The 26,451-nt window shown below is 40.2% G+C and overlaps 1 protein-coding gene across 1 annotated transcript; it reads right to left on the bottom strand.

The window, feature by feature from the left end:
- Nucleotides 1–611: 611 nt before the first annotated feature.
- Vom1r92 (vomeronasal 1 receptor 92) lies at nt 612–13,814 on the bottom strand. Its single transcript, NM_001419715.1, has 4 exons — nt 13,753–13,814; nt 5,256–5,746; nt 3,507–3,595; nt 612–1,760 (listed from the first exon to the last, which is right to left on the bottom strand). The coding sequence occupies exon 4, from the start codon at nt 1,727–1,729 to the stop codon at nt 803–805; it is 927 nt and encodes a 308-aa protein (NP_001406644.1). The 5' UTR covers nt 1,730–1,760; nt 3,507–3,595; nt 5,256–5,746; nt 13,753–13,814; the 3' UTR covers nt 612–802.
- Between the last annotated feature and the right edge of the window lie 12,637 nt (nt 13,815–26,451).

Here is a 26,451-nt window from a genome sequence, read left to right as displayed (position 1 = left end):
ATAGAAATGTTCAACATCCTTAGTCATTATGGAAATGCAAAACAAAACAACTATGAGATTCCACCTCTCACCAGTCAGAATGGCTAAGATAAAAAAAATCCTCAGTAGACAGCAGATGCTGGCGAGGATGTGAAGAAAGAGGAACATTCCTCAGTTGTTGGTGGGATTGCAAACTGGTACACCACTCTGAAAATCAGTGTGGCTGTTCCTCAGAAGATTGGACATAATACTAACTGAGGACCCAACTATACCACTCCTGGGCATATGCCCAAAAAATGCTCCAACATACAACAGAGACAGATGTTCCATGGTGTTCATAGCAGCATTATTTATGATAACCAGAATAGGGGAATATCACGGCAGGGATGCATGAAGGATTAGATGTTTGACTGGGGGAATATCCTCATAGAAGAAGGGGAAGAAAGGATGGGATATGGGGGTTATGGATGAGAAAATCTAAAGGGAATAACATTTGTAGTGTAAATACATTAAAAAGTCTTAAAATCTATCCTTTTTATGATCTTAAAGCAATGTGGGGACCCAAGTCAAATGAGAGCCCTCTCACAGATTTCCTTTGAAAACACACTGAGAAATATAAACCTCATGTGATGTCTGAGAGGGCATCCTGTTTAATTTCCCTTTATATACTTGTCATCCACACACAAAGGAAACAGATTTAACAGGAAAAACAGAAATTTTCATATATCAATTTAAGCCCAGAATGTTCTAGATATGTCATGATCCAAACCTCTGATGACAAATTAGGGGATTATATTCAGTGTTCATACCCATCACTGAAAAATCAAATATTTATTATTCTGGTACACACTGACCTCAAAATCTTAGTCATATGCTTTTCAGTGCAAATAAACACAAAAGGGCTGATGGTGGCATAGCTATGGGACACAATAATTTGGACACAGTAGAACATTGACCCATCCTTGAACTTCATCCTTGAGTAGAAGACAACATTTTCTAAAATGTAGAGAACCACAAAGAAGCTCATGAGCAGCAGGATGGTTCTGGTAGCCCTTCGTTCTGGAGATGCCTTTGAAGAAAGGCTGGTGCTGTGAAGATGCTGGGCCTGCTTCTTGTGTCTCCATAGGAGAGTCACCATAAACCCACTGGACAGGGCCATGAGACTGATAAGAAAAGCTTCCCTGATGGCGATTGTTGTGGAAAACGTGCTTGTTCTGGAGTAACTCATGGGTAGAAGTGAGCAGGACTGAGTAACATACATAAAAATATTTGAGGTTAAATTGGGGGTAGCAATAATTGATACTAAGAGGTGACTGCTAAAAGACATATAGAGAACACAAAGGAAAAGAAAGGCACCTGAGATGTGATGGGGAGAGTTATGTTTAAACTTTGATAAACAGGAGCTTCTAGGGCTAAGAGTGATCATCCAAAAGACATTCAGCAGACAGGCAGCACAGAGGGTAAAACCCCTCAAAAGCCTGTGCAAATAGATAAGGGACTGGCATGGGGTAGAGTCCCACCTCCCCCAAGACATAAACATGTCCACAGCTATGAGTCCCATAGTTATAAGCAGTATTAGTTGTGTTAGGGACAAAGACACAATGTAGAGATGAAAGGGTTTAGGCCTGTTCTCTCCAAGGAGCATGCACAGGTGAGCAAAAAACAGGATACTGTTAGCTGAGATGCCAACACTCACTTCAGAGAACATAGTGATTTTCATGATTGTGTGGAGTGTGTTGTCTTTATTCATTGTATGAGGATAGGAAGCAAATACCAAAAACCTGAGAAGAAAAGAGAAAACACTTCATTACAAAATACAGCCTTGTTCACAATTGCCAACCTTCATCAGGCTGGCAACAAGTTGTCACCTCATCCTGATTTCTTGTCACAAAACTCAGCTCCAGCTCACACCACCTCAAATCCATCCACACTGACCTAATGCTTTTCTTTTTTCTGTTCTTTTATTGGATATTTTCTTTATTTACATTTCAAATGTTATTTATTCCCTTTTCTCGTTTCCCGACCAGAAAATCCTAACCCATCCTCCCTCCCCCTGATTCTTTTTTTTTTTTTTTTGGTTCTTTTTTTCGGAGCTGGGGATCGAACCCAGGGCCTTGCGCTTCCTAGGTAAGCGCTCTACCACTGAGCTAAATCCCCAGCCCCTTCCCCCTGATTCTATGAAGGTGCTCCCCACTCACCCTGCCATGTTGCCCTGGCATTTTCCTACACTGCAGCATCCAGTCTTCACAAGACCAGGGGCCTCTCCTCCCACTGATGCCCAACAAGTCATCCTCTGCTATGTTTGGGGCTGGAGCCATGGATTGCTCCTTGTGTACTCTTGGGTAGGTGAGTTACTCCTTGGGAACTCTGGGGGTTCTGGTTGGATGATATTTTTCTTCCTATGGGTTGCAAACATCTTCAGCTCCTTCAGTCCTTTAATTCCTCCAATAGGGACCACAAACTCAGTTCAAAGCTTAGCTGCGAGCATTTGTGTCTGTATTTGTCAGGTCCTGGCAGCACCTTTCAGGAGACTGGTCTATCAGACTCCTGTAAGCAAGCACTTCTTGGCACTTACAATATTTGTACCAATGCTTACCAATCAAGGCTGAATTGTGTGTACTATAGAGGCTACCTTAGAATATAAACTTTCTTGTACACTAAATATTTCCATGAATTCTAAGAATCATTCCTCTCTTGGTCCATGGTTTTGTTTATTCTGGGGCAAGAGCTACATCTCATTTGATTGTCAGGCACAATAATTTTACCTATCTGGTCAATTTGAATGGAGAAGATGAATGAGAAATATGCTCTCCTAGAAAACTGTGTGCCCATGGGATCACTGCACAGGGTCATTTTATTTCAGTGTCTGCTTTATTCTCCTGTTCTTTCACCAGGAAAAATATTCATCTCTCTCTCTCTCTCTCTCTCTCTCTCTCTCTCTCTCTCTCTCTCTCTCTCTCTCTCTTTCCCTGTCTCTCTCTCTCATCTCTGTGTGTGTGTGTGTGTGTGTGTGTGTGTGTGTGTGTGTGTGTGTCTATGTGTGTTCTGGGTTTACCTCCTCTATACACCCTTTTTTCTCTCCTCTCCTCTTCTCCTCTTGTCTTCTCTTACTCTCTCTCTCTCTCTCTCTCTCTCTCTCTCTCTCTCTCTCTCTCTTTCTTCCTCCCTCCATCCCTTTCTCAAATTTTCAAGACAGGGTTTCTCTGTGAAGCCTGGATATCCTAGGACTCACTCTGTAAATCAAGCTGGCCTCTGACTCAGAGATCTCCCAGCTTCTACATTCGAAGTGGTTGGATAAAAAACATGTCATGTGCCAAGACTGACCACCTAGGGTAAATATTCTTAATGAATCTCCAAAACAAATGGTTACTAATTTGGACTCTGAATCAAATTCTACCCACTGCAATTTCCTAAGAGTGTGACCTTAAACACTCAGAGCTCCAGTCACCCCTTTGGAGCATACAGACTGTCAGTGCTGTACCTGTGTGAGAGGACCCTAGGTGTGGAAGCACATGCTGTATACATACCCACCAAACATGGAACTGTTTGTGGCACAGAATGATCTCTATAGACATGTCAGCTGCTGGTTTTTTCATGCAGTGCCTTGTCATGTGACCTTGGAGGGACAAATCAGCTCTGTTAATGACTGATCAGCTCTTTCCCTGACTGAAACTGAAATGACAAAATGAACAAAATGCTAGAATGGCAGAGCCAGGTTCCCTTTCCACACAGTGTGAAATCCTGGTCTTTCTCAGTCCAACCTATACTCTGAGAAAAGACCCTGAGAATCAATTATCACTATGAACATACACTTACTTTTTTCTCTTTTGGCATGTAAGATCAGGGTAGTAAATAAAACAACAGTTAAAATAGACTTATGGTCATTTTATTCTAGTATCATGATTAAATGACAAGAATCCACCCAGTCTTGAAGGATAGGCTCCACAGGAGTCTACCATCTCCTTCTAGGTGCAGGAGGCTTCTCCAGACTTAAGAGAAGCCAGAACAGTGAACATGAGAAATGTAGTGAGTATTTTATGTACAGCTCATCATTTCTTTTAATGAACATTTAATACATATGAGGCAGATAGTATTGTAAAATGTTCACTGATACAAGAAAAATTATCAATGGAAAATTAAGAGTATGAGATGAAATACTTTCATAGTTTTTCAAATCACATTGTACTGTAGTGTAGTATAATACCAAGAAACACAAATGTTTAAAATGTTCTAAATATTTACTCTTGTGTCAAGGAAACTTCTCTTTGGAACAGAGGAAGACTATTACAGAAAACCACAACCAATCACTGTGCAGAGGAGTGGACTCCAGTCTTATTGGATCCATCTACCAAGAACTCCTGCAGCCAAGGATCAGAGAACATTGCAGAAGATGGGTAGAACAATTGAAGAGCTGGTCCATCACGGAGTTTTCTTTGAGATTATGTCTCCTGGTTGTGTTAAGGAGATGTGACTACCTAAACATGAGCTAAGCGAGGGCAACAATGAGGCATGCCAAGGTACAGGAAAGCCCACTACTCAGACTACACAAAGAACTGCAGACAGCTAAGGAAAGCTAAGGACAGGAGGAATCATCTTTCCAGGGGAGAGAAGACCAACTGGATTTTCCAAAACCAAAATCAGCATAGAAAACACACATACAAAGAGCAATAAACAAGCTGAGCATGTTATAGCTGTGCATGTAGGAATACGTGTTGTGCAATAAAGAGAGGTCATGAAAGCAAAGAACAGCATGGGGGAGTATTTGGAAGTTTTTGAAGGAGACACAGGAATGGTTATTTCAAATAATTTTAATATAATCTTAAAAAATAAAGAATTATAAAGTGAAGCAATAAGGACAATGTTATAATTCATAAAAACTGGGTAAGAATTAATAATTCAGAGGTGAGGAGGATAGTTGATGAAAATATTTAATTATTTGTGTTTCCTCACATAAAAATTGTGTAGTATCAATACAAAAAGCTAATTCTTCAACAGATTAGTGGTCATCAGCCCAAGAGTCTTGATTAAGCTCTACTTATTCAATTCCTGTGATTTGTGAAGTTCCTAATAATACCAGAGCTCCTCCTTGATCTCAATCTCAAGGAAGAGGATTTAGAGGTGGGAGAGAACAAAGGATCAGGGAAGAAAATTTACAAGGGCAGAGGAATTCTGTTCCAGCAATGAAGTAACATAAAGTAACAGTTTGCCCATATGCTTGATAGTGTACAGTGATAACCCCAGGAAAGTATACAGACAGTAATCAAGGTGGCATCTACCTTCAGGATTTAAGAACAGCAGATCAGGCCGGCACTCCTCCTGAATGTCAGCTTGGGAACCATATGCATTCATAATTGCATTTCATGAAAGAAAATGTACACATTGGTGAAGTTTTAAAAGTATAAAAACAACATGAAATTCATTTATTCACCAGCAGTTACTAAGAAATAATCCTAACACACGTTTATCTCATATCATTTTTATAAGATGCAGTCCTTTATGTTCCACTGAATACGAACACAAAGAAAGACAGACAGACAAAGGGAGAGACAAACAGGAGGAGAGGAAAAGCAGAGAGAGGAAGAGGGAAAGTGAGGGAGAGACAGAGACAGAGAGAGAGAGAGAGAGAGAGAGAGAGAGAGAGAGAGAGAGAGTAAACAATCCATGCAAAGGCATCACTTTATCAAACTCCTCAGGTAGTGAGGGTTGTCACTCTCTGTATAGTGGGGTACGGGTTGTGCATTTTTTGGATACTTCAGTATCTACAGCCCTGCAAAACAAAACAAAAATCACTTAGAAAAACTGAGGTGGGGGTGGGAGGGTCAGGAGACAGGAATCTTAAGCTACATTCATAGCATTGTGGATTCAGGAGCTGGTTGCCCTGAAGTCAGAGGATCCTTATTAGAATGGAGATGAAATCCGAGAGCTCATTTCTCTTTACATAAACAGCTGGAGAGAGACAAGATGTCCGTAACTGTGGGCACCAGTTTGTCAGGAGACACACAAGCAACAGCCTTGACCACCTGCAAGCACCAGTCTTTGCAGCACACTCAAATGTGCCTATGTGAAAGTATGTAACAAATGATGGACTAATGCATTATTATTTTTTTTTTTTGGTTCTTTTTTTCGGAGCTGGGGACTGAACCCAGGGCCTTGCGCTTCCTAGGCAAGCGCTCTACCACTGAGCTAAATCCCCAACCCAGGACTAATGCATTATTCATACTCAATGCATTCTAGTGACTGTAAGCACTTCATAGAAATATGCTAAAAATGGTTATATTGTCTGACTTCCTGGATGTTACATAACACAGCACAGGAGCTAAGAGAACAGGACAGCCACTTGCTGCCATCAGAAATATGATGTAAGACACAGACTTTTGCACATTAGTTCAGTCTGAAACTTGAGCATGTGTCCTTGGGATAAAATTGTACCATTCCTAAAATTACCTTCTATATCCTGGTCTATCATGTTTCTTTCAGGGACACATGAAGTTTTGACCATAAGAAAAAAAACATGACTGTGTGGAATAAGTTTGGGAAGAGGAAGGAAAGGCTAAAAGTACATAACAGGAGAACAAAATGCACCTAGAGCAAGAAATATCCAGAAGAATTCTGAGCATTCTTTGCTAGAGCAACTGTAGAGACTTCAAACTGCTTAGGAGTACAGAGATAGGCCCATGTCCTGCATGGAGCCAGAAATCCATGGCTGTAGACTCTGTGTTGTCCTTCAGTTAAACACATCATGGACAGCCTGAAATCCGTGGCATTATAAATAGACCCCAAACAAGTGGCCAGTGTTCAGCACAATGACCTGACCTTGTCATCTGGGGATAGAGGGAATTAGCAGAATGGAAGAGGGAAACCTCTCTGCAGAATCCACTTCATGCTGGGTGCTTATGACCCTGTGTGTGCACTACCTCCAGGGAGGAGAAAGGCAGACAGTCTGCGTCCTCCTCTATGACATGGATGCAGCCTACCTATATCCTGGTGTTGAGTGGCTGAGTAAAGAGCAGGTTTAGGTCAGGTCTGAGCAATGTTTCTGTCCTTATGTTTATGAAACTGTGTGCTTGTATTTGTCATTGTCACATAGCTCACCCTAACTATACCTCTCATCCCTGATGTGCCTCCCTGTAGAATGGATTGAAGGTTTGGAAGGTAGAACTGGCTCTGCTTCAAGAAAGAAGGTTCTGTTTGGAATGGAGTTCCATTGAGCAGTATTATTTATCTAAAAATACTACATGGACGACAGTGGCGAAGAAGTCACTGATGACTCATACAAGGAAAACCTTGAGTAAGCAGATGTCAGCACTGTGTCCAGAGAGACGATGAAGAAAAGGAACTCCGAGGGTGTGATGGGAGAAACCATAAGAAGTACTTGAGCTAAGGAGTGACTGAAATGCTTTTTATTTTCCTCTGGGCTCACCCTGTAGATAGACTGTTGCAGTATTTAAAAACTCATCCTCGGAAACACCATGAGAAGATACAGTTTGGGGAATTAAGAAAGCAAGAAAGAGACACCAGACCTGGAGAAAGCAACAACATCAAGGTATTCCATTATTTGAGTGCTTTGTAATTGCTTCTCCCAAGATAAAAGAGTCATAAATTTCTGTACTTAGGATCTGGGGAAACCATGACAAAGTACACCATGGACCTGACACTTCATAACTGGCAACCATGTTCCTTAGATGGGACATCCCCTGGGTCAGAGCCCAGGATAAGGACAGGTTCTGAGTGCTCATAGCTCTAGAAGAACAGGGTGTGAGACGCAGCACACTGTGAGGCTGTCCACTGTGCAGCTTTGAACCTGCATCGTTATTTCCTTGCAAAGATTCTGTCTTAGTTAGGGTTGTATTACTGTGAACAGACACCATAACCAAGAGAACTCTTATGAGGGCAAAATTTAAGTGGGGCTGTCTTACAGGTTCAGAGATTCAGTCCCTTATCACCAAGGTGGGAGCATAACAGCATCCAGGAAGGCATAGTGAGTTCTACATCTTGTTCCAAAGATAACAGAAGAAGACTATCTTCCAGGTAGCTAGGAGGAGGGTCTCATGCCCATCCCCACAGTGACCCACTTCCTCAAAAAAAGCCACACTTAGTCCAATAGGTCACACCTCCTAATAGTGCCACTCCCTGGGCCAACCATATTCAAAACACTACATTCCACTCCCTGGCCCCATAGGCTTATTCAAACACATGACACTATGGGAGACACACCTAGCTATAGTATAATAATAATATATATTTAGGCTAATATCCAATGTCCTAATACCCTATAACAGTCTCAAACATGTAAAAATTCCAAAGTTTAAAGTCTCTTCAAGAGTCATTCAACCACTTAACTGTAATCCCCAGAGTAACACAGAAAACAAGCTGGGCAAACTCTAAACTCTTCATCCCCATGTCTGATGTCAAAGTGGTTTTCAAGTCTCCAACTTCTTTTTCATCTTTGTGGACTGCACCAAACTCATTTTCCTGGGCTGTTGCACTCCGATTAGCAGCTTTCCTCAGGAAATAACCCATAGCTCTAACAACTCAAACATTTTGATGTCTCCAATGAAACTTCAGCATTACAGTGTTTGCAATCCACACCTGATCTTCAGGGCTCTTACAAAGGGCTTGGGTCAAATATTAATATTCAGATCTAAAATCTCTAGAGCCAGACTTCCACAGTTCAAATAAACCTGTGCAACAAAGTCTTCCATATTACTATTATAATGGCCCATAAGCCCTACTTAAAGCCTCCCACTACATTACAAATCCAAAGTCCCAAAATTCACATTCTTTGAAGAAAAGGCATGGTCAGGCCTATCACAACAATACCCCAATCCCTGGTACCAACTTCTGTCTTAGGTAGGGTTTTACTGATGGGACCAGACACCATGACAAAGGCAATTCTTACAAGGACAATATTTAATTGGAGCTGGAATACAGGTTCCGAGTTTCAGTCCACAATCATCTAGTCAAGAGCATGGCCACATCCATGCTGGCACAGTGAGAGATCTACATCTTGTTACAAAGGCAAGCAGGAAAAGACTACATTCCACAAAGCTAGAACAAGGATTTAAAGCCCATGCCCACAGTGACACAATTCCTCCAACAAGGGCCTATCTATTAAAACAAGGCCAAACTTCCTAATAGTGCTACTCCCCGGGCCAAGCATATTCAAACCAACACAGCTTCAACTCTCTGAATTATTATTCAAACCGAAGAAGTCAAGTCTAACTGGACACTGACACAACTGAGTGCAGAGGGAAGACCACTACTTCCACACCAAGCTACTTGCCTGGAGCCCTCAAGACACAGGAACCCAGGAACAATCTGGGACAGAATCCTTCCTGTTTCTGACAGTACCTGGAACTGAGCTGGTACCACAGTTTTCTGTACCCAGATCCCACTGGGAGAGAGCTGGACTCTAAGAAGTGAAGACAATCCTGAGAGCTCAGGAGAGACAACTACTTCTGTTCACATTCCAGGCCCAAGAGGATTCCACCTGGAACCCTCTGGACACAGGAACAGGCAGGCACAGGACTGCACAGGCAGTCTCTGACTATACCCAGAACTGACCCGGTGACACAGATCTGTACCCAGATCTGGCCATAAGGAAACAGGACAACAGGAGTGCTAACACAAAGGCTTACCAAAGGGTCAAGCCATCGTCAGAGACAGCAAGACTAGGAAAACCTGATAGAGAGAGGCAAGTGCAAGAAACTAAACAACAGATACAAAGACTCTTAGACATCATTAGGGCTCAGTTCTACCAGCAGAGCAAATAATGGGTATCCCAACACTCAGGAAATGCAAGATTGGGATTTGAAATTGCATCTCATGGTGATGATAGAGGACTTTAAGAAGAATATATAAAACTCCCTTAAATAAATACAGGACAAAACAAATAGGTGAAGGAATTGAACAAAACCATCCAGGATCTAAAAATGGAACTAGAAAAAATAAAGACATCACAACAGGAGAAAATCTACAAAAGAGATGAGGAGTCATAGATGAAAGCATCACCAACAGAATACAAGAGATAGAAGAGAGAATCGCACGGCTGAAGCTACCATAGAATACATTGACACAACTGTCAAAGGAAATGTAGAACACAAAAAGCTTCTAACCCAAAACATCCAGGAAATAAGGATACAATGAGAAGGTCAAACCTAAGGATAATAGGTATAAAAGAGAGTGAAGATTCACAATTTAAAGGGCAAGTAAATATCTTCAACAAAATTATTGAAGAAAACTTCCCTAGCCTAAAGAAAAAGATGCCCATAAACATACAGGAAGCCTACAGAACTCCAAATAGATTGGACCAGTAAAGAAATTCCTCTTGTCACATAATAGTCAAATCACTAAATGCAAAAAACAAAGAAACAGTTTTAAAAGCAGTGAGGGAAAATGGTCAAGTAACATATGAAGGCAGACCTATAAGAATTACATTAGACATCTCAACAGAGACTATGAAAGCCAGAAGATCCTGGGCAGATGTTATACAGACTCTAAGGGAACACAAATGCCAGCCCAGACTACTATATCCAGCAAAACTCTTGATTAACATAGATGGAGAGACCAAGATATTCCATGACAAAACCAAATTTACATAATATCTTTCCACAAATATAGACCTACGAAGGATAATAGATGAAAACTCCAACACAAGGAGAGAAACTACACCTTAGATAAAGCAAGAAAGTAAACTACTTGCAAGAACCCCAAAAGAAGATAGCCTCACAAACATAATTCCACCTCTAACAACAGAAAAAAGAAGTAAACAACAATCACTATTCCTTAATATCTCTTAACATTAATAGACTCAATTTCCAAATATAAAGACATACACTAACAAACTGCATACATCAAGAGGACCCAGCATTTTCCTGCACACAGGAAAACAGACCTCAGTGAAAAGAGAGACACTACCTCAGAGAAAAGGCTGGAAAACAATTGGTCCCAAGAAACAATCTGGAGTAGTCATTCTAATATATAATAAAATCAACTTTCAACCAAAAGTTATCAAAAAGATAATGAAGGACAGTTCATATTCGTCAAAGAAAAAAATCTACCAAGATGAACTCTCAATCCTGAATATCTATGCTCCAAATGCAAGGTCAACTACAATAATAAAAGAAATCTTACTAAAACTCAAAGTACACATTGCACCTCACACAAAAATAGTGGGAGATTTCAATACCACACGCATCAATGAACAGATCATGGAAACAGAAAATAAACAGAGATACGGAAAAACTAACAGAAGTTATTGCCAAATGGATTGAACGGATAGCTGTAGAACATTTCATCCTAAAACAAAAGAATATACCTTCTTCTCAGCACCTCATGGCACCTTCTCCAAAACTGACCATATAATCGGTCACAAAAAAAAGCCTCAACAGATACAAGAAGATTGAAATAATGCCATGCAAACTATCATCACCACATACTAAGGCTGGTCTTCAATAACAGCAAATAACAGAAAGGCCACATACACATGGAAGCTGAGTAACTCTCTACTCAAAGATAATTTGGTCTAGAAAGAAATAAAGAAATTAAAGACTATTTAGAATTTAATGAAAATGGAGGCAGAACGTACCCAAACTTATGGGGCACAAAGAAAGCAGGGCTAAGAGGAAAACTCACAGGTCTGAGTGTCTCCCAAGTGAAACTGGAAAGAGCATACACTAACAGCATGACAGCACACCTAAAAGCTCTAGAACAAAAAGGAGCAAATACATGCAAGAGGATTAGATTGAAGGATATAATAAACTGAGAGGTTATATCAACCAGATAGAAAAAAAAGAACCAAAAAAATGAATCAACAAAACCAAAAGCTGGTTCTTTGAGAAAATCAACAAGATAGATAACCCTTAGCCAGATTATCCAGAAGGCATAGAGAAAGTGTCCAAATTAACAAAATCAAAAATGAAAATAGAGATATAACAACAGAATCTGAAGAAATTCAAAAAAATCATCAGATCCTACGACAAGAGCCTATAGTCAACAAAACTGGAAAACCTGGAGGAGATGGACAATTTTCTAGATAGATACAAGGTGCCAAAATTAAACCAGGATCAGATAAGCCATCTAAACAGTCCCATAACTCCTAAAGAAAGAGAAGCAGTTATTAAAAGTCTCCCAGCCAATAAAAGTCCAGGACCAGATGGGTTTAAAGCAGAATTCTATCAAACCTTCAAAGAAGAACTAATACCAAGACTGTTCAAACTACTCCACAAAAGAGAAACAGAAGGAACACTACCCAATTCCTTCTATGAAGCTACAATTATGCTTATACCTAAACCACACAAAGACCCAACAAAAAAAGAGAACTTCAGACCAATTTCCCTATGAATATAGATGCAAAAATACTCAATAAAATTCTTGCAAACCGAATCCAAGAAGACATCGAAATAATCATCCATCATGAGCAAGTAGGCTTCATCCCAGGGATGGTTCACTATATTGAAATCCATCAATGTAATCCACTACATAAACAATTTCAAAGAAAAAGACACGTGATCATTTCATTAGATGCTGAGAAGGCATTTGACAAAATTCAACACTCCTTCATGATAAAAAGTCTTGGAAAGATCAGAAATTCAATGCCCATCCATAAAAATATTAAAAGGAATATATAGGAAACCAGTAATCAACATAAAACTAGAAGGAGAGATACTTGAAGCAATCCCACTAAAATCAGGGACTAGACAAGGCTGCCCACTCTCTCCCTACTTATTAAATATAGTACTGGAAGTCCTAGCAGAGCAATCACACAACTCAGGCAGTTCAATGGGATACAAACTGAAAAGGAAGAAGTCAAAATATCATAGCCTTTGCAGATGATATGATAGTATAATCAAATGACCCAAAAAGTTCCACCAAAGAACTTCTACAGCTGATAAACAACTTCAGCAAAGTTGCTAAATATAAAATCAACTCAAACAAATCAGTAGTCTTCCTCTACTCAAAGTATAAACATGTGAGAAAGAAATTAGGGAAACGACACCCTTCACAATTCTCACAAATAACATAAAATACCTCAGTGTGACTCTAACCTAGCAAGTGAAAGATCTGTATGACAAAAGTATACATGAACAGACCGACCCATGGCTCCAGTTGCATGTGTAGCAGAGGATGGCTCGTTAGGCACCAATGGAAGGAGAAGCCCTTGGTCCTGCCAAGGCTTGACTCCACCAGTGTAAGGGAGTGCCAGAGAGGGGAGAGGGGAAGGGGAGGGTGAACGGGTGCGGGAACACCCTCATAGAAGTAGGGGTTGTGGGGATGGGATAAGCAGTTTATGGACTGGAAACCTGGAAAGGGAATAACATTTGGAATATAAATAAAAATTATCCAATTAAAAAAATTCAAGTCCAAACGAGTTCTAGACAGAGACAGAGCAGAAGGCATTACATTAATCTGTGGGTTTAAGGTTTCCTTGGTAACAGGAGAAGATCTGTAGGAAAGAATATGCCAGGAAATGTACTGTGTGACTTAAGTGCTGACATAGTCATTACTTTCAAAATATGAATACAAACCAAAAAAATCTATGGATATTCCAGGAGAGTGCTAAACATGAATTTTAGGAGTACCAAAAACTGAAAATCCTAAGAAGAAAACACTTTTGTCACCCATGCAGAACACATTTCCCTGTACTGAGGAGCATCAGAAGTATGTCTCTATTGCAGATGCTAAAACCTCCTTGTAGCCTAGGAACTCCTCCTCCCTCAGCCTTCCTTGGGCCAGACCACCTTCTGAGTCTAGATATGGGTTCAGGACACGTACCCAGATAGATGTGTTGGAGAAGGACTCACTGCCTGAGGAGACCCTGCACAGGCTTAAGGAAGTTTTTAATGCCTGTGAGCAATCTGTAATTTTAGCGTTTGTAGAATGTGACAACTTTTCACTGTGGAGCACAGAGACATGGCATCCCAGTGGAGCATCTTCCCTGCATTTGATCTCACTCTCTGTGATCTGAATAACAGCCATCTGGGGAGGGCTGGACACAAACTTTATCTGAGTTATCTGGGAGAGATCAGAAAGTTTGAACCAACTAGACAATTTAACTTTTCTCATTTTGAATTTCAAGTGTAATCAAACCCAAACCATTTCATACTTTGTGAAATGTCTCCTCTGGTGTGAGAGACACGTGGGCCTCCCATGACTTCCCATCAGCTCTGAGGCTCTCAATCTAGAGTGTTAGCAGGCACCATTTTGCTGGGGTCAGTCCTCGGGTGGAATATATGGATTCCATGAAGTATTGATTCTATATCCATTAATTTCCATATGCTCAGCTTTAGGATTTGAGTTGTGAGTAAAATTTACAAGAAAATTTAAAAGGAAATGATAGGAAAATGTACAGGGAGAGAGGCACAGCTGGAGGTGTTTGGTGAGGCAGTCATGGGCACATCAAATCAGCATAGGCCAGATTTAACCTAAATCCTACTACCACTTCCTGTTCACTCTCTGATTTATATTTGGGTTCAAGAGGTGAACTCTCAGTTTCTTATTTTTAGCTTGGTACTGGTCACGTACAGTCAGTGCCAGAGAGAACCTCGTTGATATCAGGGGAAAGATAAAACAAGACTTCCTGTTTCTGCCTGCACCCAGACCTGACCCTGTGCCACAGCTCTCTGTTCCAAAATTCCACTTGGAGAAAGCTGATCTATCAGGAGTACTGACATAACTGGGAGCACAGGTGACACCACCACTTCTGCTCAGAGGGACCTGTCCAGAACCCTCGGAAAACAGAAACCAAGGAGCAGACTGGGACAGGATCCTTCATGTTTCCATCTACATCTAGAGCTGACCCTGGGCCACAGCTCTCTATACCCAGATCCAAGTGGGGAAAAGCTGGTCTCCGAGGAGTGCTGATACACTTGAGCACACAAGTAGGACTAAAACTTCTGGACCTACCTGGACACCTTGGGATGCAGAAGCTGAGGAACAGTCAGGGATAGGATACTTCTGGTTTCTGTGTGGTTTCTCCTGGAACTGACCAGATACCACAGCTTTTGGTACCCAAATCACACCATGAGAGAGCTGGTCTCTCAGAAGTGCAGATACACAGACTTACAGGAGGATCAAGCCACTGTCAGAAACAGCAAGACCAGTTAACATCACAGATAACAAGATGGTGAGAGGCAAGTGCAAAAAACTAAACAACAAAAATCAAAACTACTTGGAATCTTCAGAACTCAGTTCACCCATCATGGCAAGTCTAGAATAACCACGACACACTGGAAAAGTGAATTTTTTATTTAAAATCACATCTCATGATGATGATAGAGGACTTTGAAAGGACATAAATAATTCCCTTAAGGAACTACAGGACAGCATCCATAAACATTTCTTAAAGAGAAAACACAAAAACGCTTTTAAAAATACAGGAAAACTCAATCTAACAGGTGAAGGAATTGAACAAAACCTTCCGGGGTCTAAAAAAAATGGAAATAGAAACATTAAAGAAATCACAAAGGGAGACAACCCTGGAGACAGAAAATCTAGGAAAGAGAACAGGATTCATAGATGCAAGCATAACCAACAGAATACAAATACAAGTGATAGAAAATAGAATCTCAGGAGTAGAAGATAACATAGAAAACATTAACACAACAGTCAAAAAAATTCAAAATGTAAAAAGCTTCTACCAAAAAACATCCAGGAAATCAGGACACAATGAGAAGATCAAACCTAAGGATAATAGGTATAAGAAGAGAGTGAAGATTCCCAATGTAAAGGGCCAGTAAATATCTTCAACAAAATTATAGAAGAAAACTTCCCTAACCTAAAAAGGGGGTGCCCATAAGCATAAAAGAAGTCTACAAAATTCCAAATGGATTAGAACACAAAAGAAATTTCCCATCACATAATAGTCAGAACACCAAATATACAAAACAAGAAAAGAATAGTAAAAGAAATAAGGAGTTTGGTCACATAAACTATAAAAGCAAACCTATCAGAATGACAGAAGACTTCTCACCAGAGACTGTGAAAGCTAGAAGATGCTGGACAGATGCCCTACATATCCTAAGAGAACACAAATGCCAGGCCAGGATACTATATCCAGCAAAACTCTTAATTAACGTAGATGCAGAAACCAAGATATCCCATGACAAAACCAAATTACACAATATATTTCCACAAATCCAGGCCTACAAAGGATAATAGATGGAAAATTCCAACACAAGGAGGGAAACTACACACTAGAAAAAGCAAGAAAGTAATCGTCTTTCAACTGACCCTAAAGAAGATAGCCACACAAACATAATTCCAACTCTAACAACAAAACAACAGGAAACAACAATCACTGGTCACTAATATCTCTCAACATCAATGGACTCAGTTCCCCAATTTAAAAATAAAAAACATAGAATAACCGCCTAGATACTTAAACAGGACCCAACATGTTGTTGCGTACAGGAAACACACATAAGTGACAAAGGAAGACCCTTCCTCAAAGTAAAAGTCTGGGAAATTTTTTCTAAGCAAATGGTCCCAAGAAACAAGCTGGAGTAGCCATTATAATACCTAATAAAATTGACTTTCAACAAAAAGTTATGAAAAAAAGATAAGGAAGGACACTGGATACTCAAAGGAAAAGTCCACCAAGATGAACTGTCAATTCTGAATATCTATGCTCCAAATACAAGGGCATCCACATCCATTAAAAGAACCTTTACTAAAACTCAAAGCATACATTGCACCTCAAACAATAAGATTGAGAGACTTCAACACCCGATTCTCATCAATGGACAGATCATGGAAACATAAACTAAACAGAGACACAGGAAAATAACAGAAATTATGAACCAAATGGATTTAACTGATATCTGTAGAACATTTCATCCTAAAACAAAATAATATACCTTTTTCTCAGCACCTTGTGGTACCTTCTCCAAAACTGGCCATATAATTGGTCACAGAACAGGCCTCAACAGAAAGAAGAAGATTAAAATAATCCCATGCATCCTACAGATCACCAGGGGCTAAAACTGGTCTTCAATAATAACAAAAATAACAGCAAGCCCAAATACACATGGAAGGTGAACAATACTCTACTCAAAGATAACTTGTTAAATAAAGAAATAAAAAATGAAATTTTTAGAATGTAATGATAATGAAGGACAACACACAGAAACTAATATACACAATGAAAACAGTGCTAAGAGGAAAACTCACAGCTCTGAGTGACTCCAAAAAGAAACTGGAGGGAGCATACACTAGCAGCTTGACAACATACCTGAAAGCTCTAGACTGAAAAGAAGCAAAGACACCCAAGAGGAGCACACAGCAGGAAATAATCAACTCAGGGATCACATCAACCAAGTAGAAACAAAAAGAACTATACAAAGAATCAAACTATACAAAGAATCTTGTTGGTTTCTTTGAGAAAACCAACAAGATAGATAAACTGTTAGCCAGACTAACCACAGGTCACAGAGACAATATTCAAATAAACAAAATCAGAAATGAAAAGGGAGACATAAAAACGTAAACCAGGAAAATAAAAACATAATAATCAGATCCTACTACAAAAGCCCATACTCAATAAAACTGGAAAATCTTGATGAAATGGACAATTTTCCAGACAGATACCAGGTACCACAGTTAAATCGATGTCAGATAAACCATCTAAACAGTAGCATAACCCCTAAAGAAATAGAAGCAGTCAATAAAAGTCTCCAAACCAAAAAAAAAAAAAAAAAAAAAAAAAAAAAAAAAAAAAAAACAAGGAGCAGATGGGTTTAGAGCTGAATTCTATCAGACTTTGAAAGACCTAATACCAATACTCTACAAACTATTCTACAAAATAGAAAGAGAAGGAACACCAACCATTTCCTTCTATCAAACCACAATGATGCTAATATCTAAACCACACAAAATCCCAACAAAGAAAGAGAACTTCAAAACAATTTGCCTTATGAATATCGATGCCAAAATACTCAAGAAAATACCTGCAAACCAAATCCAAGAACACATCAAACAGATCATCCATTATGATCAAGTAGCTTTCATCCCATGGATGCAGGGATGATTCAATATACAAAAATCCATCAATGTAATTCACTGTATAAACAAACTCAAGAAAAACATACATTAACATCTCACTGAATGCTAAGAAAGTATTTAACAAATTCAACACTCCTTCATGATAAAAGTCTTAGAAATTCAAGATCCATACCTAAACATAGTAAAAGCAATACACAGCAAACCAGTAACCTACACCAAACTAAATGGAGAAACACTTGAAGCAACCCCATTAAGATTGGGGACTAGTTAAGGTTGCCCCCTCTCTTACTACCTATTCAATATAGTACTTGAAGTCCTAGTCATGTAAGACTCTCAGAGAGAATCTTCCCTCAGGAGGGAGATCCTCGAGCCCAATGACCAGTCCGAGTCCACAGGCTGTAATCTGCAAGAGGATTTATTTTTATTAACTTGAGTATTTCTTATATACATTTCGAGTGTTATTCCCTTTCCCAGTTTCCGGGCAAACATCCCCCTCCCCCCTCCCCTTCCTTATGGGTGTTCCCCTCCAACCCTCCCCCCATTGTCCCCCTCCCCCCAACAGTCTAGTTCACTGGGGGTTCAGTCTTAGCAGGACCCAGGGCTTCCCCTTCCACTGGTGCTCTTACTAGGATATTCATTGCTACCTATGAGGTCAGAGTCCAGGGTCAGTCCATGTATAGTCTTTAGGTAGTGCCTTAGTCCCTGGAAGCTCTGGTTGATTGGCATTGTTGTACATATGGGGTCTCGAGCCCCTTCAAGCTCTTCCAGTTCTTTCTCTGACTCCTTCAACAGGGGTCCTATTCTCAGTTCAGTGTTTTGCTGCTGGTATTCGCCTCTGTATTTGCTGTATTCTGGCTGTGTCTCTCAGGAGCGATCTACATCCGGCTCCTGTCGGTCTGCACTTCTTTGCTTCATCCATCTTGTCTAATTGGATGGCTGTATATGCATGGGCCACATGTGGGGCAGACTCTGAATGGGTGTTCCTTCAGTCTCTGTTTTAATCTTTGCCTCTCTCTTCCCTGCCAAGGGTATTCTTGTTCCCCTTTTAAAGAAGGAGTGAACCATTCACATTTTGATCACCTGTCTTGAGTTTCATTTGTTCTAGGCATTTAGGGTAATTCAAGCATTTGGGCTAATAGCCACTTATCAGTGAGTGCATACCATGTATGTCTTTCTGTGTTTGGGTTAGTTCACTCAGGATGATATTTTCCAGTTCCAGCCATTTGCCTACGAATTTCATAAACTCGTTGTTTTTGATAGCTGAGTAATATTCCATTCTGTAGATGTACCACATTTTCTGTATCCATTCCTCTGTTGAAGGGCATCTGGGTTCTTTCCAGCTTCTGGCTATTATAAATAAGGCTGCAATGAACATAGTGGAGCACGTGTCTTTTTTATATGTTGGGGCATCTTTTGGGTATATGCCCAAGAGAGGTATAGCTGGATCCTCAGGCAGTTCAATGTCCAATTTTCTGAGGAACCTCCAGACTGATTTCCAGAATGGTTGTACCAGTTTGCAATCCCACCAACAATGGAGGAGTGTTCCTCTTTCTCCACATCCTCGCCAGCATCTGTTGTCCCCTGAGTTTTTGATCTTAGCCATTCTCACTGGTGTGAGGTGAAATCTCAGGGTTGTTTTGATTTGCATTTCTCTTATGACAAAAGATGTTGAACATTTCTTTAGGTGTTTCTCCGCAATTCGGCATTCCTCAGCTGTGAATTCTTTGTTTAGCTCTGAGCCCCATTTTTTAATAGGGTTATTTGTTTCCCTGTGGTCTAACTTCTTGAGTTCTTTGTATATTTTGGATATAAGGCCTCTATCTGTTGTAGGATTGGTAAAGATCTTTTCCCAATCTGTTGGTTGCCGTTTTGTCCTAACCACAGTGTCCTTTGCCTTACAGAAGCTTTGCAGTTTTATGAAATCCCATTTGTCAATTCTTGATCTTAGAGCATAAGCCATTGGTGTTTTGTTCAGGAAATTTTTTCCAGTGCCCATGTGTTCCAGATGCTTCCCTAGTTTTTCTTCTATTAGTTTAAGTGTGTCTGCTTTGATGTGGAGGTCCTTCATCCACTTGGACTTAAGCTTTGTACAGGGTGATAAGCATGGATCGATCTGCATTCTTCTACATGTTGACCTCCAGTTGAACCAGCACCACTTGCTGAAAATGCTATCTTTTTTCCATTGGATGGTTTTGGCTCCTTTGTCAAAAATCAAGTGACCATATTTGTGTGGGTTCATTTCTGGGTCTTCAATTCTATTCCATCGGTCCATCTGTCTGTCTCGGTACCAATACCATGCAGTTTTTATCACTATTGCTCTGTAATACTGCTTGAGTTCACGGATAGTGATTCCCCCTGAAGTCCTTTAATTATTGAGGATAGCTTTAGCTATCCTGGGTTTTTTGTTATTCCAGATGAATTTGCAAATTGTTCTGTCTAACTCTTTGAAGAATTGGATTGGTATTTTGATGGGGATTGCATTGAATCTGTAGATTGCTTTTGGTAAAATGGCCATTTTTACTATATTAATCCTGCCAATCCATGAGCATGGGAGATCTTTCCATCTTCTGAGGTCTTCTTCAATTTCTTTCTTCAGTGTCTTGAAGTTCTTATTGTACAGATCTTTTACTTGCTTGGTTAAAGTTACTCCGAGGTACTTTATATTATTTGGGTCTATTATGAAGGGTGTCGTTTCCCTAATTTCTTTCTCGGCTTGTTTCTCTTTTGTATAGAGGAAGGCAACTGATTTATTTGAGTTAATTTTATACCCAGCCACTTTGCTGAAGTTGTTTATCAGCTTTAGTAGTTCTCTGGTGGAACTTTTGGGATCACTTAAATATACTATCATATCATCTGCAAATAGTGATATTTTGACTTCTTCTTTTCCGATCTGTATCCCTTTGATCTCCTTTTGTTGTCTGATTGCTCTGGCTAGAACTTCAAGAACTATATTGAATAAGTAGGGAGAGAGTGGGCAGCCTTGTCTAGTCCCTGATTTTAGTGGGATTGCTTCAAGTTTCTCTCCATTTAGTTTAATGTTAGCAACTGGTTTGCTGTATATGGCTTTTACCATGTTCAGGTATGGGCCTTGAATTCCTATTCTTTCCAGGACTTTTATCATGAAGGGGTGTTGAATTTTGTCAAATGCTTTCTCAGCATCTAATGAAATGATAATGTGGTTTTGTTCTTTCAGTTTGTTTATATAATGGATCACTTTGATGGTTTTCCGTATATTAAACCATCCCTGCATGCCTGGGATGAAGCCTACTTGATCATGGTGGATGATTGTTTTGATGTGCTCTTGGATTCGGTTTGCCAGAATTTTGTTGAGTATTTTTACGTCGATATTCATAAGGGAAATTGGTCTGAAGTTCTCTTTCTTTGTTGTGTCTTTGTGTGGTTTAGGTATAAGAGTAATTGTGGCTTCGTAGAAGGTATTCGGTAGGGCTCCATCTGTTTCAATTTTGTGGAATAGTTTGGATAATATTGGTATGAGGTCTTCTATGAAGGTTTGATAGAATTCTGCACTAAACCCATCTGGACCTGGGCTCTTTTTGGTTGGGAGACCTTTAATGACTGCTTCTATTTCCTTAGGAGTTATGGGGTTTTTTAACTGGTTTATCTGTTCCTGATTTAACTTCGATACCTGGTATCTGTCTAGGAAATTGTCCATTTCCTGAAGATTTTCAAGTTTTGTTGAATATAGGTTTTTGTAGTAAGATCTGATGATTTTTTGAATTTCCTCTGAATCTGTTGTTATGTCTCCCTTTTCATTTCTGATTTTGTTAATTTGGACACACTCTCTGTGTCCTCTCGTTAGTCTGGCTAAGGGTTTATCTATCATGTTGATTTTCTCAAAGAACCAACTTTTGGTTCTGTTGATTCTTTCTATGGTCCTTTTTGTTTCTACTTGGTTGATTTCAGCTCTGAGTTTGATTATTTCCTGCCTTCTACTCCTCCTGGGTGTATTTGCTTCTTTTTGTTCTAGAGCTTTTAGGTGTGCTGTCAAGCTGCTGACATATGCTCTTTCCTGTTTCTTTCTGCAGGCACTCAGTGCTATGACTTTTCCTCTTAGCACAGCTTTCATTGTGTCCCATAAGTTTGGGTATGTTGTACCTTCATTTTCATTAAATTCTAAAAAGTTTTTAATTTCTTTCTTTATTTCTTCCTTGACCAGGTTATCATTGAGTAGAGCATTGTTCAATTTCCAAGTATATGTGGACATTCTTCCTCGATTGTTATTGAAGACCAGTTTTAGGCCGTGGTGGTCCGATAGCACGCATGGGATTATTTCTATCTTTCTGTACCTGTTGAGGCCCGTTTTTTGACCAATTATATGGTCAATTTTGGAGAAAGTACCGTGAGGAGCTGAGAAGAAGGTATATCCTTTTGCTTTATGATAGAATGTTCTATAAATATCCGTTAGGTCCATTTGGCTCATGACTTCTCTTAGTCTGTCTACATCTCTGTTTAATTTCTGTTTCCATGATCTGTCCATTGATGAGAGTGGGGTGTTGAAATCTCCCACTATTATTGTGTGAGGTCCAATGTGTGTTTTGAGCTTTAGTAAGGTTTCTTTTACATATGTAGGGGCCCTTGTATTTGGGGCATAGATATTTAGGATTGAGAGTTCATCTTGGTGGATTTTTCCTTTGATGAATATGTAGTGTCCTTCCTTATCTTTTTTGATGACTTTTAGTTGAAAATTGATTTTATTTGATATTAGAATGGCTACTCCAGCTTGCTTCTTCTGACCATTTGCATGGAAAGTTGTTTTCCAGCCTTTCACTCTGAGGTAGTGTCTGTCTTTGTCTCTGAGGTGTGTTTCCTGTAGGCAGCAGAATGCAGGGTCCTCCTTGCGTATCCAGTTTGTTAATCTATTTCTTTTTATTGGGGAGTTGAGGCCATTGATGTTGAGAGATATTAAGGAATAGTGGTTATTGCTTCCCGTTATATTCATATTTGGATGTGAGATTATGTTTGTGTGCTTTCATTCTCTTTGTTTTGTTGCCAAGACGATTAGTTTCTTGCTTCTTCTAGGGTATAGCTTGCCTCCTTATGTTGGGCTTTACCATTTATTATCCTTTGTAGTGCTGGATTTGTGGAAAGATATTGTGTAAATTTGGTTTTGTCATGGAATATCTTGGTTTCTCCATCTATGTTAATTGAGAGTTTTGCAAGGTACAGTAACCTGGGCTGGCATTTGTGTTCTCTTAGGGTCTGTATGACATCAGTCCAGGATCTTCTGGCCTTCATAGTTTCTGGCGAGAAGCCTGGTGTGATTCTGATAGGTCTGCCTTTATATGTTACTTGACCTTTTTCCCTTACTGCTTTTAATATTCTTTCTTTATTTTGTGCATTTGGTGTTTTGACTATTATGTGACGGGAGGTGTTTCTTTTCTGGTCCAATCTATTTGGAGTTCTGTAGGCATCTTGTATGCCTATGGGTATCCCTTTTTTTAGGTTAGGGAAGTTTTCTTCTATGATTTTGTTGAAGATATTTACTGGTCCTTTGAGCTGGGAGTCTTCACTCTCTTCTATACCTATTATCCTTAGGTTTGATCTTCTCATTGAGTCCTGGATTTCCTGTATGTTTTGGACCAGTAGCTTTTTCTGCTTTACATTATCTTTGACAGTTGAGTCAATGATTTCTACAGAATCTTCTGCTCCTGAGATTCTCTCTTCCATCTCTTGAATTCTGTTGGTGAGGCTTGTATCTACAGCTCCTTGTCTCTTCTTTTGGTTTTCTATATCCAGGGTTGTTTCCATGTGTTCTTTCTTGATTGCTTCTATTTCCATTTTTAATTCCTTCAACTGTTTGATTGTGTTTTCCTGGAATTCTTTCAGGGATTTTTGCGATTCCTCTCTGTAGGCTTCTACTTGTTTATTAATGTTTTCCTGTGTTTCCCTAAGGGAGTTCTTCACATCTTTCTTGAAGTCCTCCAGCATCATGATCAGATATGATTTTGAAACTAGATCTTGCTTTTCTGCTGTGTTTGGATATTCCATGTTTGTTTTGCTGGGAGAATTGGGCTCCGATGATGGCATGTAGTCTTGGTTTCTGTTACTTGGGTTCCTGCGCTTGCCTCTCGCCATCAGATTATCTCTAGTGTTACTTTGTTCTGCTATTTCTGACAGTGGCTAGACTGTCCTATAAGCCTGTGTGTCAGGAGTGCTGTAGACCTGTTTTCCTCTCTTTCAGTCAGTTATGGGGACAGAGTGTTCTGCTTTCGGGCGTGTAGTTTTTCCTCTCTACAGGTTCAGCTGTTCCTGTGGGCCTGTGTCTTGAGTTCACCAGGCAGCTTTCTTGCAGCAGACAAGTTGGTCTTACCTGTGGTCCCGAGGCTCAAGTTTGCTCGCGGGGTGCTGCCCAAGGGCTCTCTGTGGCGGCAGCAACCAGGAAAACCTGTGCCGCCCCTTCCGGGAGCTTCAGTGCACCAGGGTTCCAGATGGCCTTTGGTGTTTTCCTCTGGCGTCCGAGATGTATGTACAGAGAGCAGTCTCTTCTGGTTTCCCAGGCTTGTCTGCCTCTCTGAAGGTTCAGCTCTCCCTCCCTGCAAGAGGATTTTTATTGATCAGGATACACAGGTATCTGTGGGCGTCCCAGTCAATTCGGAAGACTGGCGCGCGCCTAACAGAACCAGGGGCGGGTTTTTATAGGGTATTGGGGAGCAGAAGCAGGCTTACAGAAGCAGATGCATGGTTGGTGGTTTCAAGTGAGGCGCGGATGTATGGTTACACCCAATTGACTATTCAAATGAGGTTGTCACACAGCAAGAGAATACGTACAGGTTGGGGCGTCCGGAATGTCAGGGGCTAGGGGCTTATTTCCTGTTAGGTGGCCCATAGAGCAATATCAATAATTTAGACTGGTTTCTGTATTTTGTTTTATTTTATGGTCTGTTTCATCTAAATGATGGGTCCGCTTGTCCCACAAAGCTTGGACACATCTGAACTTTCCCAGGCTTATTTTAGTTCTGAGTCTGTTTATCTAAAAACTTACTTTTTACTTCTATAGTTGAGGGCCTTGGGCTTGTATAATTCCCTTTCTGGGAGGGGGTCTTTCAGTCAGAGCAATTAGACAACAAAAGGAGTTCGAAGGGATACAAATTAGAAAGGAAGAAGACAACATATCACACTATTTGCAGATGATATTATACTTAAGTTATCCCTAAAGTTCCACCAAAGAACTACTAAGCCTGATAAACAACTTTGGAAAAGTGGCTGGATATAAAATTAACTCAAACAAATCAGGAGCCTTCTTCAACTCGAAGGATAAACAGGTGAGAAAAAATTAGGGAAACAATACCCTTCACAATAGTCACAAATAATATAAAATACTTTCGTATCATTCTTTTTTTTTTTATTAACTTGAGTATTTCTTATATACATTTCGAGTGTTATTCCCTTTCCCGGTTTCCGGGCAAACATCCCCCTCCCCCCTCCCCTTCCTTATGGGTGTTCCCCTCCCAACCCTCCCCCCATTGCCGCCCTCCCCCCATAGACTAGTTCACTGGGGGTCCAGTCTTAGCAGGACCCAGGGCTTCCATTTCCACTGGTGCTCTTACTAGGATATTCATTGCTACCTATGGGGTCAGAGTCCAGGGTCAGTCCATGTATAGTCTTTAGGTAGTGGCTTAGTCCCTGGAAGCTCTGGTTGCTTGGCACTGTTGTACTTTTGGGGTCTCGAGCCCCTTCAAGCTCTTCCAGTTCATTCTCTGATTCCTTCAATAGGGGACCTATTCTCAGTTCAGTGGTTTGCTTCTGGCATTCGCCTCTGTATTTGCTGTATTCTGGCTGTGTCTCTCAGGAGCGATCTACATCTGGCTCCTGGCGGTCTGCACTTCTTTGCTTCATCCATCTTGTCTAATTGGGTGGCTGTATATGTATGGGCCACATGTGGGGCAGGCTCTGAAAGGGTGTTCCTTAAGTCTCTGTTTTAATCTTTGCCTCTCCCTTCCCTGCCAAGGGTATTCTTTTTCCTCATTTAAAGAAAAAGTGAAGCATTCACATTTTGATCATCCGTCTTGAGTTTCGTTTGTTCTAGGGATCTAGGGTAATTCAAGCATTTGGGCTAATAGCCACTTATCAATGAGTGCATACCATGTATGTCTTTCTGTGATTGGGTTAGCTCACTCAGGATGATATTTTCCAGTTCCAACCATTTGCCTACGAATTTCATAAAGTCGTTGTTTTTGATAGCTGAGTAATATTCCATTGTGTAGATGTACCACATTTTCTGTATCCATTCCTCTGTTGAAGGGCATCTGGGTTCTTTCCATTTTCTGGCTATTATAAATAAGGCTGCGATGAACATAGTGGAGCACGTGTCTCTTTTATATGTTGAGGCATCTTTTGGGTATATGCCCAAGAGAGGTATAGCTGGATCCTCAGGCAGTTCAATGTCCAATTTTCTGAGGAACCTCCAGACTGATTTCCAGAATGGTTTTACCAGTCTGCAATCCAACCAAC

Source organism: Rattus norvegicus, chromosome 4, assembly GCF_036323735.1.
Source record: "Rattus norvegicus strain BN/NHsdMcwi chromosome 4, GRCr8, whole genome shotgun sequence".
Lineage (NCBI taxonomy): Eukaryota > Metazoa > Chordata > Mammalia > Rodentia > Muridae > Rattus > Rattus norvegicus.
The sequence above is the reverse complement of the archived record's forward strand: the minus strand, read 5'-3'. Positions and strand labels throughout refer to the sequence as shown.

Excerpts from the sequence above, each read along its gene's own strand:
- Vom1r92 (NM_001419715.1), bottom strand. The coding sequence starts at position 1,729 with ATGAATAAAGACAACACACTCCACACAATCATGAAAATCACTATGTTC.